This window comes from Paramormyrops kingsleyae, chromosome 1 (genome assembly GCF_048594095.1).
Source record: "Paramormyrops kingsleyae isolate MSU_618 chromosome 1, PKINGS_0.4, whole genome shotgun sequence".
In the NCBI taxonomy this organism is placed as follows: domain Eukaryota; kingdom Metazoa; phylum Chordata; class Actinopteri; order Osteoglossiformes; family Mormyridae; genus Paramormyrops; species Paramormyrops kingsleyae.
In genome coordinates this window covers 53,277,054-53,292,649 of record NC_132797.1, presented here as the reverse complement: position 1 = coordinate 53,292,649, position 15,596 = coordinate 53,277,054, and the positions used below count along the sequence as shown (strand labels likewise).

At 43.9% G+C, this 15,596-nt stretch overlaps 1 protein-coding gene across 4 annotated transcripts in view; it reads right to left on the bottom strand.

Moving 5' to 3' along the window:
- The window catches only part of LOC111838967 (uncharacterized), a 64,434-nt gene that overhangs the window by 10,992 nt on the left and 37,846 nt on the right, over window positions 1–15,596 (bottom strand). The window contains exons 1-2 of one of the 4 annotated variants that reach the window (XM_023802466.2): window positions 2,540–2,817; window positions 2,068–2,128 (exon numbers count right to left, since the gene is read on the bottom strand). In XM_023802466.2, coding sequence (XP_023658234.2) covers window positions 2,068–2,116 — 49 coding nt within the window. In that variant the 5' untranslated portion in view covers window positions 2,117–2,128; window positions 2,540–2,817. Of the gene's footprint in view, window positions 1–2,067; window positions 2,129–2,306; window positions 2,487–2,539; window positions 2,818–15,596 lie in introns of those variants that run through there. The other 3 variants (XM_023802467.2, XM_023802465.2, XM_072716621.1) reach the window with 3 other exon arrangements.

The following is a 15,596-nucleotide window of genomic DNA, read 5'->3' as shown; positions in this document are numbered from 1 at the left end:
GAAAAGTGGGTAAATAGATTTCTTTCAATAGCTTCTAGGCCGTAGGAGCCTGCGACCCAAAACCTAGTAAGAATTGTAGTACTACCTAAGGCCTATAGGACACAGCAACTCTCATTCAAGTTTAACCCTTTGTGTACTTGATATGATATTTTTTTTTCAAAAATTAGGCCTTTTCTGTCAATAGCTTCTAGCCCGTAGGAGCCTGTGACGCAAAGCCTAGTACCAATTGTAGTACTTCATGAGTCCTATGGGACACAGCAACTTTTGTATCACTTCAAGCGCTCTATATGTATTTTTAGTGTGAAACACAAGGTGTTTGAATTTTTTGCTCACAACTAGTCCTGGGAAAAAAAATTGAAATCAGGACTGTAGCACCCACAAATTGCCTACTTCAGATCCAGGTGAGTTGTTGGAGACGCTCCTTATCATTCTGATGTGTATAGAAGTACAAATATATAAGAATGAAGTCCCGACCCCAAATATTTGTCTAATGATGCATTGCAAGTCAAACGTCCAAACACCACATGCATCTGAATTAGACACTGAAGGAGACCTTGTGCTTCATTTAACGACACTAAAGGGCTCTGACCATGTGTCGGTTTTTCATGCACTGGGTATGAGAATGTGTTGATGACCTAGGTCTGAGGGAAGCGGGGATTTGGAAGGACGGGATCTATAAAGGAAGGTAAGGCACAGGAGATGCTGAGAACACAGAATAAAAGCTCAGTAGGTCGCATGAAAACAAAAATACCTGACATACAATGTGGGGGCAATCCAGGCATTAAAGGCAGTGGGACAGATGCAGTCACTTAGTCGTCTGACTAGGGTAGGTATGGGATGTGACAGTAAATTTCTGAAAATTTCTTAGAGGTGCTATATACTGGGTTTTATTAAAATTGAACATGATTGGGGTGACAATTTCACACTAAAAATACATATAGAGCGCTTGAAGTGATACAAAAGTTGCTGTGTCCCATAGGACTCATGAAGTACTACAATTGGTACTAGGTTTTGCATCACAGGCTCCTACGGGCTAGAAGCTATTGACAGAAAAGGCCTAATTTTTGAGAAAAAAATATCATATCAAGTACACAAAGGGTTAAACTTGAATGAGAGTTGCTGTGTCCTATAGGCCTTAGGTAGTACTACAATTGTTACTAGGTTTTGGGTCACAGGCTCCAACGGCCTAGAAGCTATTGACAGAAAAGGCCTAATTTTAGAGAAAAAAAAATCATTTCAAGTACACAAAGGGTTAAACTTGAATTAAAGTTGCTGTGTCCCATAGGCCTAAGGTAGTACTACAATTGGTACTAGCTTTTGGGTCGCAGGCTCCTACGGCCTAGAAGCTATTGAAAGAAATCTATTTATCCACTTTTCCCTTTTAGAATGATACTTTAAAATGAAATAAAGTGTTAAAAACGAGTAAAGTTCACTGTGTCCTGTGCATGTCAGGTAGTTGCAGAATATATATGCACTCATTTTGGAGTTACTGGGTCCCATTGCATTGATGTTATTGCAAGCAATCAGTATTTTATTATTCTGACAGTAATTCGTTGACGGTCCCTAAGTCAGCGGCGCGCTAGCGCCACAGAGGCTGTAAATTGATCTGGCCGTCTTTCGACCGCCTTATACCGGCTAGTGTGAGTGATGCCCCGCCGCTAAGTCTGGAGAGTGTGGATCTGAATATCCGTCGAATATCCAACCTAAAACTGATTTCACCTCGGTGTTTTTTTTTTCGTTACTCTGAGAGAGACTTTTTTGTTGTGTGCTGATCTAATAAAAAAAGAAGAGTTCTCTGACTCCGTCCCTTTTCCTTCGAGTTTATCGCTGTTGATGCTGCAATTGTTCAACACAAAAAAAAACTCTAAAACTTGTGCACACCTGAAAACATTCGCTTGCTGAAAAACTTAAATTCGGGAAACCCAGTAATTAAAGACGGTTTGTGTTTCATAAATATAATAGTGAAAACTTTTCGACATGTTTGATAATGCATCTTAAACAACTTCAGTGATTATCACAAGCATACATATTGCAGTTTCACAAAAGAATAAACAGGATGCAACTCACCTAACTGTAATAAAAGAGCATCGGCGTCTGAAGAATCTTGCTCCTCCATTTCAGCCGCTACCTAACGAGACGTGATTAATTGACTTTAATCTGGCGTTAAATGCTTATTCCTTCTTCATTACGCGATATCATATCTGAACAATAAACCGTCTGGCATGTTCATTCATCAAGAGAAATAAACGTACGTGACGTTGGTATGATAATATACATTAAGAAAAATGTACAGTAAAGGTTCTCACGTGGGAAAATTTAACATGTACTCTTCGTGCAGCTTTACACTTGCTCACACTAACCCCAACAAGCTATATTTTACGTTTAGTAAAATTTTAACGCGTGACAAGATATGTGGAGAGTAACTTCACTGGTTTAAAACTATTACAGTAACGGTACCGTCACGAGGATAGGACCGTGCATGCGCTCCGCCCGCGCGTATCCCACGGCCGAATGGTAGGTCCTATGTTCTTTTCCTTACCACTTATCATTGACCTCGGTGGAAAACGTCGACATGAGGTGAAAGTAAGGAATGAAGAAAGTCAAAAGGACCTAGGAAAAACAACTGCGACGCCCCGAGAATATGACTGCACTTGCACTCTTCTACACTATTACGCTACTACGGATGTTATGGACGTGAATCTGAAACTACTATGCTCCGAAGAGCACCGTGAAGCTAGCAAGAATGAGAGCCGTTGAGAGAGATGCGACACTGATTGATCTCGCCGCCACGCAATCACGTGGTTCATATAGCCTTCAATAATTCCAAACAAACCCCGCGCTGCTGTGGTCTCTTTTGGGCAGATAGCCCAAACGGTAAATATTTAAATATTAAACATTAGTGTGTATTTTTAACTGCCTTTACATTTACTACATATATGTTAATATCAGTTTGGAATACGAATTGGTGGAGCGACAAATTAAACAGTTATATTTGTGGAAGGAAAGAGTTTAATAGTGGTAACTTTTCGATATCACAACGCTGGTTCTTTTCCTAACGGGATACATCACTACCATAACTCATGCTACAGAGCAAAATTGCTCTGGAGCAGTTTAACTTTCAGGATCACTGATCTCACAGTGCTTGGATCAATTGAATACAAAAAGCAGTATATTATGTGACTTAACAAATCAGCAGTGGTGGAATGTAACAAAGTATTTGTACTTCGTTACTGTACTTAAGTACATTTTTACGTATCTGTACTTTACTTAAGTAAAAATAATAATGCATGCTTTTTATTTTACTCCATTACATTTTGCGGCAATTATCTGTACTTTCTACTCCACTACATTTCTACAATTTATGCCGTTAGTCGTTACATTTTATAAACACAATTTCCTCAAAATCTTGCATGAAAAAATAGTTAGCCTATTGCGTTCTGGCGTTGTTTGCCATTTGTGGCTTTATTAGCTCCAATGATGGCAGAGCGTGCGTCAATTAGCAGCAGGAGCTGGTAGACTGGCTTGAGTACAAGAAGACGAGACATTCAACCTGGCGCCACACCTCCACTAGTGTTTGGTTACTGTTGTGTTTCTCTTTTACTGCTCTTAACAGATGTGTTGAATAGTTTTGCAAATACATAAATGATTTAAAGATATATCATGCCCTGATTGGTTTATTCTTAATGGTATATTAGTGGGTAAAACCTAGTAGATAACTTGTCATCCACATAATTCTAAATTATGGTACACACAGTATTGCAGAGTGCACACACAATAAGCACACCAAACCTTCCAATACACATATACTGTATAGTTGCTTGTAATAATTACGAGCAATGACATCGGTAGAGGCGTAAGTCAGTATATCTACTATTCTTTTACAAAATGGCACACCCCAGATGTTGAGACAAGCCATTCTGTGAGTACTTTTACTTAAAAAAATACTTTAAAGTAAATTTAAATGTAAGTACTTAGTACTTTCACTTAAGTAAGATTGTTGATGTAGCACTTCTACTTTTACTTGAGTACATATTTTGCAGGATATTTGTACTTTTACTTAAGTACTAAGCTTCAGTACTTCCTCCACCACTACAAATCAGCTATAGTTTTATATTGGGCTGTCCCCTAGCTCCACTACACATCTCTTATATTTTATACGCAGGTGTTTCATGCATTCAACATAAGACAAATAAAAATCAATGAATACCAAAAACTACTCAAATTAAATAGGCAAGTTTGGTTAAAGGTGAGCCCAGCTGGTGACACTGCAACATAGAATGGGAGGCTAACAGGAATTTGGGTTTTAAATAAATAAATAGAAGAATTTGTTAAATGGCTTCAATGTTGGCAATGTAAGAGGAGATGGCAGGACAAGAGGAAATGGTGGAGTGTGGGTAAAGATGTGTGGGAATGATCTAGAGCCAGGGAGGAAGGTGTGGGTAGCTCACTATGTACTGGGCACGCCTACGCAGGTGTCACCAATTTAAATAATAATTTCTCCCTACTACCACCACAACCACTACTGACTAGTGGGGGTGCAGGATGTTCAAGCACCCCTCTCTCTCTAAAATGGCACCTACTTGGGAGATCTAAAACAAAACACAAAATCTATCCCATGAACATTCCAGTCAAACTCTGCATCCTTCTGGTCCTATGCATCCTTGGTCCTGATGATGAAGGAACATGCGCACTGAAATTATAATGCTGCTTACAATCTAAATTATCACTGAATTATCACTCTGCAACTGTCTTGAAGCCCAAAGAGAAGACTTTGACTGTTTCATTAAAACTGCCTGTGACAGAAATGCCCCACTTCTCAAGTACAGTAATAATAAAGAGAAGTCCTAACACATACAGTGGTACCTCGGTTCTCGAACTTAATCCGTTCCGGACTCCGGATCGAATCCTAAAAAGTTCGAGTTCTGATCGAATTTTTCCCATAAGAAATAATGGAAAAACAATTAATTGGTTTCCGGCCCCCCAAAATTACACCTAAATATGTTTTTTATTTTTTTAGCATTTAAACACAAAATGAACAGGATAAAACAAGAAGAGCATTTTTTTCTTAATGGCTTCCAAAACGATAAAGATCTTATCCCAACATTTCCCCTATCCTGCTCCGATCGTCCGCTCCTTCCGGGTGCCACGCCCCCTCCTTAACCTCGTGTGGGATCCCCATGTGATCAGCTGTTTCTGGTTGTTGTCATTAGTCCTCTGTATTAATGGTGCGTTCGTTTTTCTCTCGGAACTCGGAAATTCCGAGTTGAGTGACATCACGTCCGACAATCTCCCGTTCGAGCTACCCACATCTCGGAACAAACATGGCTGCCTCCATGAACACGTTGCTGTGTGTTGTTGCTTTATATTTTAGCAGATTTGGAGTTTTCCAAATGGAGAAAATGGAGGAATGGAGATTTTTCCGAGAGACAAACAAGAAACACGAACCAGTCAAACCACATTAAAAGCTTTATAAAATATTTTAGTACATTCATAGCGACATTATTTTTTCGATCGGTAAGCAAACTACAAACAAACCAAGTCACCATGTTGAAATTACGTCACAGGGGCAACTCGGGCAACAAAATCTGGTCCGACTTCAACGTCATAAAAGGGGCGTGTTTCCGACGGGAAGTGACGTTTTTCATGACGTTTTCATCCGAGTTCCGACTTGGAGAGAAATAATCTAACGCACCATAAATCCGCGTTTCAGTTTGTTTCCCCAGTCGACTTGCTTACAGCGCTTGCTTAAAGCAACGCATTCTGATCCTGACGCAATGCATTACGGTTAGATGCATTGCGACCTCTCACCCGGCTGCACAAACTGGAACCGCCTCCGTGACGACACACCTTTGCTCTTATTGGCTGAAGAGTTTAGTCACCCGCATGACGTTTGTATCCCAGGCAGTTCCGATGCGTAATCTGCTATTTCTACCAAATATCACGTAAAGCAGTGAGAACTGGTTTTCAGTTAATTTACCTGGTAAAATAAAGTTTAAATAAATGACATAAATGCTCTAATAGTACACGTAAGTTAGTGGTTTATTTATTGTTAGTTACTGTAATGTTGCACTGCTTTATTTAGTTAATCGTGCAGTCTCTGAAGAAGGCATTCAAGTAAGAATTGCATTGTAGTCTGTACATGACAATAAAAACTTTGAATCCGGTCCATTGTTTATTTTTATTATTGCTCTGTATTCGTTAATTTGTTCGTGAATACTTTTAGGTTGTAACATTTGTACAACTGTTAGGTAACTTTTTGGTGAGCAATGGTTAACAAAATGATATAAAGTGCAGTGTATTACCTGATACAGTATTTTTAATAAAATAGCATTATCACCAACAAGCGCTGCTACTACAGCAAATCTAACTTTGCTCTCAGCGGAGGCGGACGCACTTCTCTCCCTCTCCCTCCCCTTATCTTCCCTGCTTTGCTCCTCTCGTTTCGTCTAGTCTACTGTCTTACTGTCTATACTTGAGAGACTCTCTCAGCCCTGCTCTTCAAAACTAAGGAAATTATGGATTTGATCAACTGGTCTCTCAACGCAATTGACACCATCTTCTCGACGAGAAGCCCAGGTTCAGGGGAACCTGACTGTCCTGCAGGAACATACGCAGCTGGCTACACGATGGACGGATGGGAGAAGTGGAGGGTCGTATGTCTGGCAGCTCTTTCCGTGGAGGACATCGAAGACATTTACCTATTCGGAACCATGATTACAGGTCTGATGCTGATTGGATTAGGCATTGCCCTGACTTATCGGAAATTGAAGAAAACGATGACAGCCGCTCAAAGCCCAAATAGGTTGGCCGGGATGATTGACGGACTTGGCAGAGCTGTTGGCGCCCAGACTATGGCTATAGATCACAAACTGGATAACATCACTGTGTCTAATGACCGCAGATAATAACATCATCGTGACTATGGACCGCAGATTTGATAACATCACGGAGAGGCTCACGGCTCTGCAAAGGATGGCTGCGCCCTTTATCAACAGAAGGGAAAGTTGTTGTTTTATCCTGTTTAAGCACTACTTCTCATTTCTGGCTCATTAAATCGGTCGCACACACTATACCGTCCAACTTATCTGTGGACGTGTTGCTACGGAGTTTTATACGTGAAGCACCGCGCGTAATGTGTTATCAAGTGATATTGCTAACAATGGCTACCAATTAACCGGTCTAGAATTGGATTTCATGATTAGTTGGATTATTTGTCGGATTTAAGGTAGTTCGCGCTAATTGTAAGTAAACAAAGGTAAAGGCCATTTAAACTGAGGTACCTTAAATCCGACAAGTTGTCCGGCTAAGCAAAAAATCTTGCTTTTTCCATATGGGTCCATGGTATTGCTACTTCTGTGGCAAATGGAACAGATCCGACTCTGGAATTAAATGGAATGCAGCATAAGCTCTAGCAAGCCTGTAATGCTCCACCCAGTGTCCTGAAGCAAAGGTCCACCGGCTCCGACAAGACTGGACCCAAATCACCTGATCACCACATCAAAAGGGACACCTCACCCCCACTGGGCGGCCAGAACCCCACAGCCAAATTCCAGCGACAAGGCGTGGCTGCGTCAAGACACAGATGCATCCTACACTCGCTAACTCACACCAATACAGGAGGTATTACCCCAGACTAACATTAGGGACTCATACACCCATGTTTGGTCTTGTTTGAATGGTCACAGTACGACGGGCACAATACTCTCAACCTTAAAGCGGCATGTTTTCACATAAGAGAAATATAGAAAATAAGACTAAACCCACCCAAGTGGAGGATCTTATCACCTGGTAGAACAAAGGAATTGTCACATTCCTCCTAAAGCAATTTGATTGGCTGAGGGTCTGAGAATTGATAAGATCAACAGTTCTCCAAGACACACACACAAGATCAGAGCAGGCCCTAAAATAATCAATCACAACCTTTTATACAGTCTGTCACTTGGTTTGGAATACTTAAGGAAGAGCTCCAGAGTAGCACGGGGAGTCACTCTGTAATCAGAGCTCCCACATAGTGCTGCATGAATCTACATCTGTAATCAGATATTTTCTGCAGTTACTATGTGTCCACTCAGCTGAGGTATGGAATTGTTGTATACTTTTAATTGGATTATATAGTTTAGGAATTGTGGCCACATGTTAGAATTACTATTATGTTATATTTGATTAAATTGATGTGATATACAGTATATTAATTGTGAATAAACTGTGTTTTGATTACTTCTTGGCTGTCTGACTTTGCTAAGCCTCTGCATGTTCCTCAGAGACTGGGGTTATTCTAACACTCTCTTGCAGCCTCTGACTCGACTCCGTTTCTCCGAGACCCGATGCGGCTGCCCAAGTTACGGTGAATACCGGCTCAGCCTCTGAGGTGCGCACATGCTGGGTTACGGTAAAAGACCGGCTCAGCCTCTGAGGCGCACATACGCTGGGTTACGGCAAAGTCCGGCCCAGCCTCTGAGGCACGCACATGCTGAGTTACGGCACAAAGTCTGGCTCAGTCAGGTACGCACACGCTGGGTTACGGTAACATCCGGCCCAGCCACTGAGGCGTGCACACACTGGGTTACAGCAAAGTCCGGCCCAGCCTCTGAGGCGCGCACACGCTGAGTTACGGCAGACATTGACTTAACATCTGTGGCCCTCACTAGCTCAGATTCGACAAGTGTCAGCTGAGCTTCTGGGGCGTTCTGGGCCGCCGGGTCCTGACGGGTATCTAGGCTAGCACTGTATTACATTGTAGTGATTTCCCAACTAAACCTACATAGCAGATCCACGGATCGCCTTATCGGCTGAGGCGAAACTGATGTTCCCCATCATCCGGGATTAGTGGGAGTTCAGCAATAGAAGGCACAGCCCAGAAGTAATCTAAATAACAGAAATGTCATGACTAAAATTGCCATAAAGATCTTTAATTAAATTGGAGTCAGATATAATTCGGTCTTTACCTAGAACGGGTAAGTAACTTTACAGAAGCGCTCGGAAGGATCCACACGCATTTCAAGCCTTCGGCTGTCCAATTGGATTCTGCCATTGGGCCAGTGGACGGTTCCCCTACAATTGTGCGGAAAAAATACTGATTCCGCTACTGAGCTACAAGTGAATTGCCTTCCTATTTCATGGTCCGAGTTTCAGAAAGGTCCTATCATCAATAGAACCGGCGACCTCCTTTTAAACACCAGCAGTGACATACTTCAGCGTATCATACCTTTTGTTTTTGTTAATGGGCAATAGCATTAGCATACTGCTATCCCATCAAAACAACAATGAGGCAGTCACTAATCCTCACAGCAGCGGAGTCAGTGACCCCCCAAAAAAGCCGTAAAACCCATAATACAGTCATGCTTATGTCATATGTTTTTGTGCTTATTAATTTTCCAAAAGATTTATCTTGTGGAATTAATGTTAATCCCACAACAGTAATAAAATAATATGGAAGTAAATTAATGACAAATGTCATTGATAAAAAAATACATTGAATATTACACTTATCGAATAAAACCGCATTACATTAATGATGCTTTGAATTTTTGGGGACTGCATGTAATTTAATATGTGTATACATTTAAACATTGAATATTTAAACTGAAAACATTTCAATTGTAATTTCATTGCTTATATATCCAATATAAAAATATTCGGCTTCCAAAATTCAGTTCCAAAACATACAGCTTTTAAAGTGCATATTTATAATTCAGCCACATGAATTCAGTGAATTTATTTTGACCTCAAAATAAAAAAAAACAAAACAAATTCAGTTGAAAATGTTCGATGTGTTTTACTCGCATCCTTATTATTCAAGTGGTAATATTCTGTCCTCTTATTTTTGCTTTACAATATTAAGTCCTGTTATTTTTGCTTTTTCAAAATACGTTGCAGCAATTTCAGTGGTTTAAAATACGGTCCAAAATTCAACTTTCTATACGGGTTAGGGTAAATTGCGGATTCTGCCAAACTTAAACAAAAGGGCCTTCGAGGAGCTCAGCAATGCGGTGCAACTGCACAGTCAATACAATACAGTTGTCCGAAATCGTATTTTTCTTAATGTTAAGATAAATTTCATTGTTGATTTGTTAAACATGTGAAAATGTTCTATACATTATCTGTTGGGCGTTCTCTGGTCGAGGATAATCTGCATTTTTCCCTTCTCTGTTGTCCCGTCAGAATTAGACAGATGTGGATGTTGTTGGAGTCAGAACTCCGCCGGGTCCGTTGATGAGAAGAGATACACTGCACAGTCGAGGAGTGGTTGCAAGTCACCAGTTTATTTCTAACAGTTTGCATGCAAGCTGGGAGCAAACATCCGACATACATTCAGCATGTACAAGAAGATGCTCGAACTCTAGGGGTCGGCTCTAGGTCTTTATAGGCCTTTTGGGGTGTGGCCCCCCTCGTCTGTACTTTTCCATCTACGTGACTACATCATACTTTAACTTTGCTCTAGTTAGTATGTGTGCATGTTCCCAAACAAGGGTAAAATATGAGTGTCAGCAATATGATGGGTTCCTGTTCTCTTGCTGTCTAGAACAGGGTCATCTTGACCTGTTCTCTTGCTGTAAGTTCCTGCTTTCTCCCATTTACGGGCAAGATCACCTCATCCCAGTCTCAGTTCCCCTGTCTATTCTCTTCATTGGGTTAGAGGCCATGCAGTTATAAAATTATTAGTTGTATTCTTATATGTTTAACCCTTCAATTTCCCCCTTTTGATCTCCGCTAGGAGATCACTCTGATTATAAGTAGTATATGTAATCATGGTGATTAATATGTAATCAATAATACGTGATTATGGTGATTAATATGTAGCAGGTGATTAAAAACAGTAATAAAGAAATTAACCTGATTATAGGCAATCATAGTATGAAATTTTGCTTCCCCCTTTTGATCTCTGCAAGGAGATCACCTTACAGGCGGGTTTCCTGCGGAGGGCCATCATCTCCCTCCTTTATTATACGCAGGAAAGACATCTGCGGGCGATACATGTCGTCCTCCCGAGGAGGAGCCTCCTCTTTTCTGGCGGGCAGAAGAGGTAGCATCTGCGCATAAGCGTTATCCCGCTTCTCTATCACCGTGGTAATAAGACGAACTGACAGTGCGCGTGCACAGGGAATACAACAGCATCCACAAGTCACTAAAATAGCAGTAAACGTAGCCATGGATAATAGTAGTGAAGTTATCAAGCCTTTCCATTGTCCGAACACGGAGGTCAGCCAATCGTCCAGGATGTTATTAATCCCGGAGTGATCATGCATCGTTTTGGAGAGGGTCCGAAGGCCCTCAAGTGCCCTGGTAACTGACCCGTCTGGTGCGGTGTTATTGGGGATGAAAGTGCAACATACTTCCCCAAACATAGCACACACTCCCCCCTTTTCAGCTAACAACATATCGAGTGCCATCCTATTCTGCACCGCCATGAGGGAAGTCGGGCCTAATTGTTCTGCCAGACCCGACACTGCATCTCTAGTTAAGTTGGAAAGGCGCAAAACGTTGTAGTGGACATAATTAATCCGATCCACATTTTTATTAGGTGTGATGGGAAACAAAGCCGCGACAATGGGAATGTTCTCAAATCCCGCGGCTACCTGGTCGGCCAATTTAAACTCATCTGGCACTCCCCTCGGTATTCCTATTGCGTCAATATAGGTTGGGGAGTCTACCGTGGGGTCAAAGGTAGGGATCCCACGTCTGTGTCTAATGAATGTGGTCGTTTTTTGTACTGCAGTAAGTAGTGGTGCGGCCGTGCTTGCCAATATCCCTGAACGTTCCCCTATCAGAACTAAAGGCGCCCCTAACCTTACCATGGCGCACGTTCCCTGGCCGCTAAAAGGCATCCTAACATATAACTTCCTCCGGCCACAATACCAATAGAGACCCGACCGGGCCACATGTCCAATCAGGGTGTCACAGGAACCATTAAGTACGGTCCCGTGGCACCACTCACTAGGAACGTCCCCAATATACGGGCCCGTTCCCGTGAAGTTGAAACAGAGATATTCTCCTATTCGGGGAACAAATGGGCCTGCTTTGGTCCTAGGATCAATAGGTGGGAAGAGGGATGCCAAAGTGGTACAGTTTACAGGGGTGGTTTCTCGGGTCAACGCTATCATACAACCATAGCCCCAAGTGTCTGCGACATGTAATGGGGCCGGTTCTGTATAGAGCTGGGGTCTGGCCGAAGCGCAGGCCACACAGCCCTCCATCTGCTGTTCCTTCGCCGTCTGGGCAATCCAGGACAACCAAAGGTTGCCATCCCTGTACCCTGTGGTCAATCCCAAGATGTCTAAGGGATTCAGCCTGGTATAATCTATTTGGAGCACCCTTGACCCATTCACCTGCGGGGACAGTGTGTCATTCCAGTGTATGCCAGGCCCTCCCTGCGTCTGGCTAGCTTCTCTGGGAGGGTCGACAAACTGGATGCACAGTATGCCCCAGGGGTCCTGTCCGAATTGGTCAACACCCACCAGAACGGTCAGCTGATCCCCTGCCGTCGGGGGACGATGATGCTCCCCCACAGACAGTGCCAGTGGATTCAAGCCCGATCCTCCCCCAGGGGCTACCCTGGAGAAGGTGATGTTACCCCACCAGTTCCTGTTATATACTGGACCAAACGGCACCCAATCCCCAGTGTACTTCGCCACCATGTCCCAGGCACCGCACCCCACATACATATGCCTCACCCAATGTCGACCAGTGGTGCACCCATTATGATAATAATAATCCCAACAAAGCCACACCGCATAACTCCGGTACGACGCATTCTGCTCCTGGCAATTTATCACGTCACATAAGTCGAACACGAAAGTGGTGGGGGTGCCTCTCTGGTACTGAAGCTTCAGAGGGGCCTCTCCCCCTGACCCCACGCACTCGAACGAAGCGGCTTCTCCCGTCTGGACAATGGAAAGCAATATAATCATCAGCAATTTAAGCATTACACACAATACATTGGTTTCCCCCACAAGCCCCCTTTTTATCTTGAATCTCTGCATCTTGGTCCTGATGATCTGCGACGGATGATGTGTTGATTTCTTCAATCAGTCAGGGGTAGACTGCCCTGCTGATCTGCTCAGGTCAAGGGATTATTCTGCCCTTCTGTTGAGACCTGAGTGGCGTCTGGTTCAGCCGAACTGACGCTCTGTGTGTCTTCTCCGAGGTCCCTCTGTATCTCTGCGGTGGTCCTGCCTGGCTCCTCTGCAGCTGCACACTGGCTCCAATGGAACCACGTGTCACCTTTGCCTTTTAGACGAACTGCGTGAGACGTCCTCTCGGTAACTCGGAAGGGGCCGGTCCACCGGGGCTCTGACCACTTCCGTTTGATGACTTTTAGGAGGACCCACTCTGCCGTGTGTGGCTCAGATGGCTGGTTCCCAGGTCTCGTTTCCTGGATCTGTTTGGAGAAATCTGCAACGAGAACTTGCAAACCATCATAATACGACCTCGAATTTCGCTCCCCCTTTTTGTCGGGGGTCCAGGATAACCCTCTCTGGGGTCCTGGAAACTGCCTGCCTGTCTGGAGCTCAAAGGGAGTGAACCCAGTCCCCCTATTTATAGAACACCGTACTGACATCAGTGCCACCGGTAAAGCATCAACCCAATTCATTTTAGTCTGTGCACAGATTTTTGCCAATTTTTGTTTTATTGTTTGGTTCATTCGCTCCACCTTTCCCTGGGACTGCGGATGATAGACAGTCCCGAACGCATGTCTTAACCCCAACGCTTTTTCCACTTTCTGGAGGTCTTCGTTCTTAAAGTGAGTCCCATTATCGGACCGGATCCTATTAGGAAACCCGTGTCTCGGTATGTAATGATTGATCAGAAACTTTATTACAGACGCGCCATCCTCCTTTTTCGTGGGCCATGCTTCCGGCCACCCCGAAAAAGCATCCACACACATCAACACATATCTGAACCCCTTCACTGGAATAATCATGTCTGTGTAATCTATGATGATTTCCTCCCCTGACCTTGTACATGTTGGGAACTGTCCTTTTTCCGGCTTGACTGTGGGTCGCGAGTTATGAACGGTACAGGTCGCACAATCTCGAACGTGTCCCTGCACCATGTCTTTCATAAACGGATGCCACCACATAGTCAAGTTTTCTAACATCTGTTTCACCCCTGCATGTCCAACCCCGTGAGCCTCTGCTAGAACTGCCTGGCGAATACCGGGAGGCAGGGCTGGTTTTCCTTCCTTATTCTGCCACAGGCCCCCCTCCTTGCATCCCCCTTTTCTCATCCACATAGTCTTCTCCTCTGGAGAGGCTTTGTCCTGTTCTTGCTGGACCTTTTCCAGGGTTAGCCTATCACTCAGCCTAAGTTCCTCTTCCACCGTGACCATCTGTTTGGTCACATGGTATCCTGCTGCTCTTTTTGCTTCCTCGTCTGCTACCTGATTTCCCTTTGCTACCATGGTTCCTGACCCTTCGTGGCCCCTGCATTTTACTACGGCCACTTTTTTGGGGAGCATTAGGGCTTCTGCCAGCTGTTTCATCTCTGCTTCATGCTTTATTGGCTTGTTTCCCGCAGTCAAAAATCCTGCTCTGAGCCATTGGCTGAGTTCCACATGCACTGCGCCTACAGCGTAGGCTGAATCTGAATATATGGTGACTTCTTTTCCTTCCGCTAGTTTTAGCGCTTCAATTACAGCTATCACTTCGGCCCTTTGAGCCGACTGGGCTCCTTCCAGCTTTTCTGCAATCAAGGTCACATAGTCCTGTTCTTGTCTAGCAACCACTGCGTATCCTGCCTGCAAACCTCCTGTGTCCGTCCTGAAACAACAACCATCTGTGAACCAATCCTCTGTTCCCTCTATTTTTTCGGCTTCTAGATCTAATCTAACCTTCTCCTCTTTCTGAACTCTGGACTCACACATATGTGGTTCTCCCATGCTCATCCGATCGGCCATGTTAATCCCTTCGTGGGAAAAATTCAAATTGGGTGCCTCTAGTATTTTGCAAAGTCTCTGCTGCCTGAGCGACGTCATGGTAAAGGTGTGTGAGTTTACATAGGCCACCACGCTGTGTGAGGTCAGGAGATGCAACACGTGTCCCATCACTATGTGTGCAGTTTTCTGAATAATTTTAGCCACTCCCGCTGCATGTCTTGTGCATGCCGGATGTCTTTTTTCTGTAGTATCAAGTTTTACGCTCACGTACATCAACACTCTCCGCTCTCCCCCTTTTTTCTGAAACAGGATGGCGTTAACAACGTCACCTGCTTCAGAAACATCCAAGTGGAACGGGAGAGAGTAATCTGGGAGGGCTAGGTCTGCGGCCTGGGCTAATTTCTGCTTTAAGATGATAAAAGCCGCCTCCGACGCCTGGTCCCAATTGAGGGCTGCACTGAGGCGACGCAGGCCGTGCTCCCGGACCAAAGCCCTCAAGGGCTGTGTGAGCCCCGTGTAATCTGGAATGTACGTGCGACTGTAGCCTGTGAGACCTAAAAAGGACAACATGTCTTTTACCGTAGTGGGTTTTGGATGATGCAGGATAGCTGAACGATGAGCCGGGGAGAGACCTGTCCCTGCGCTGGACAACACGCGACCTAAAAAGGACACAACTGTCCGCGCAATCTGCAATTTGTCTTTACTGACCTTGAACCCTTTC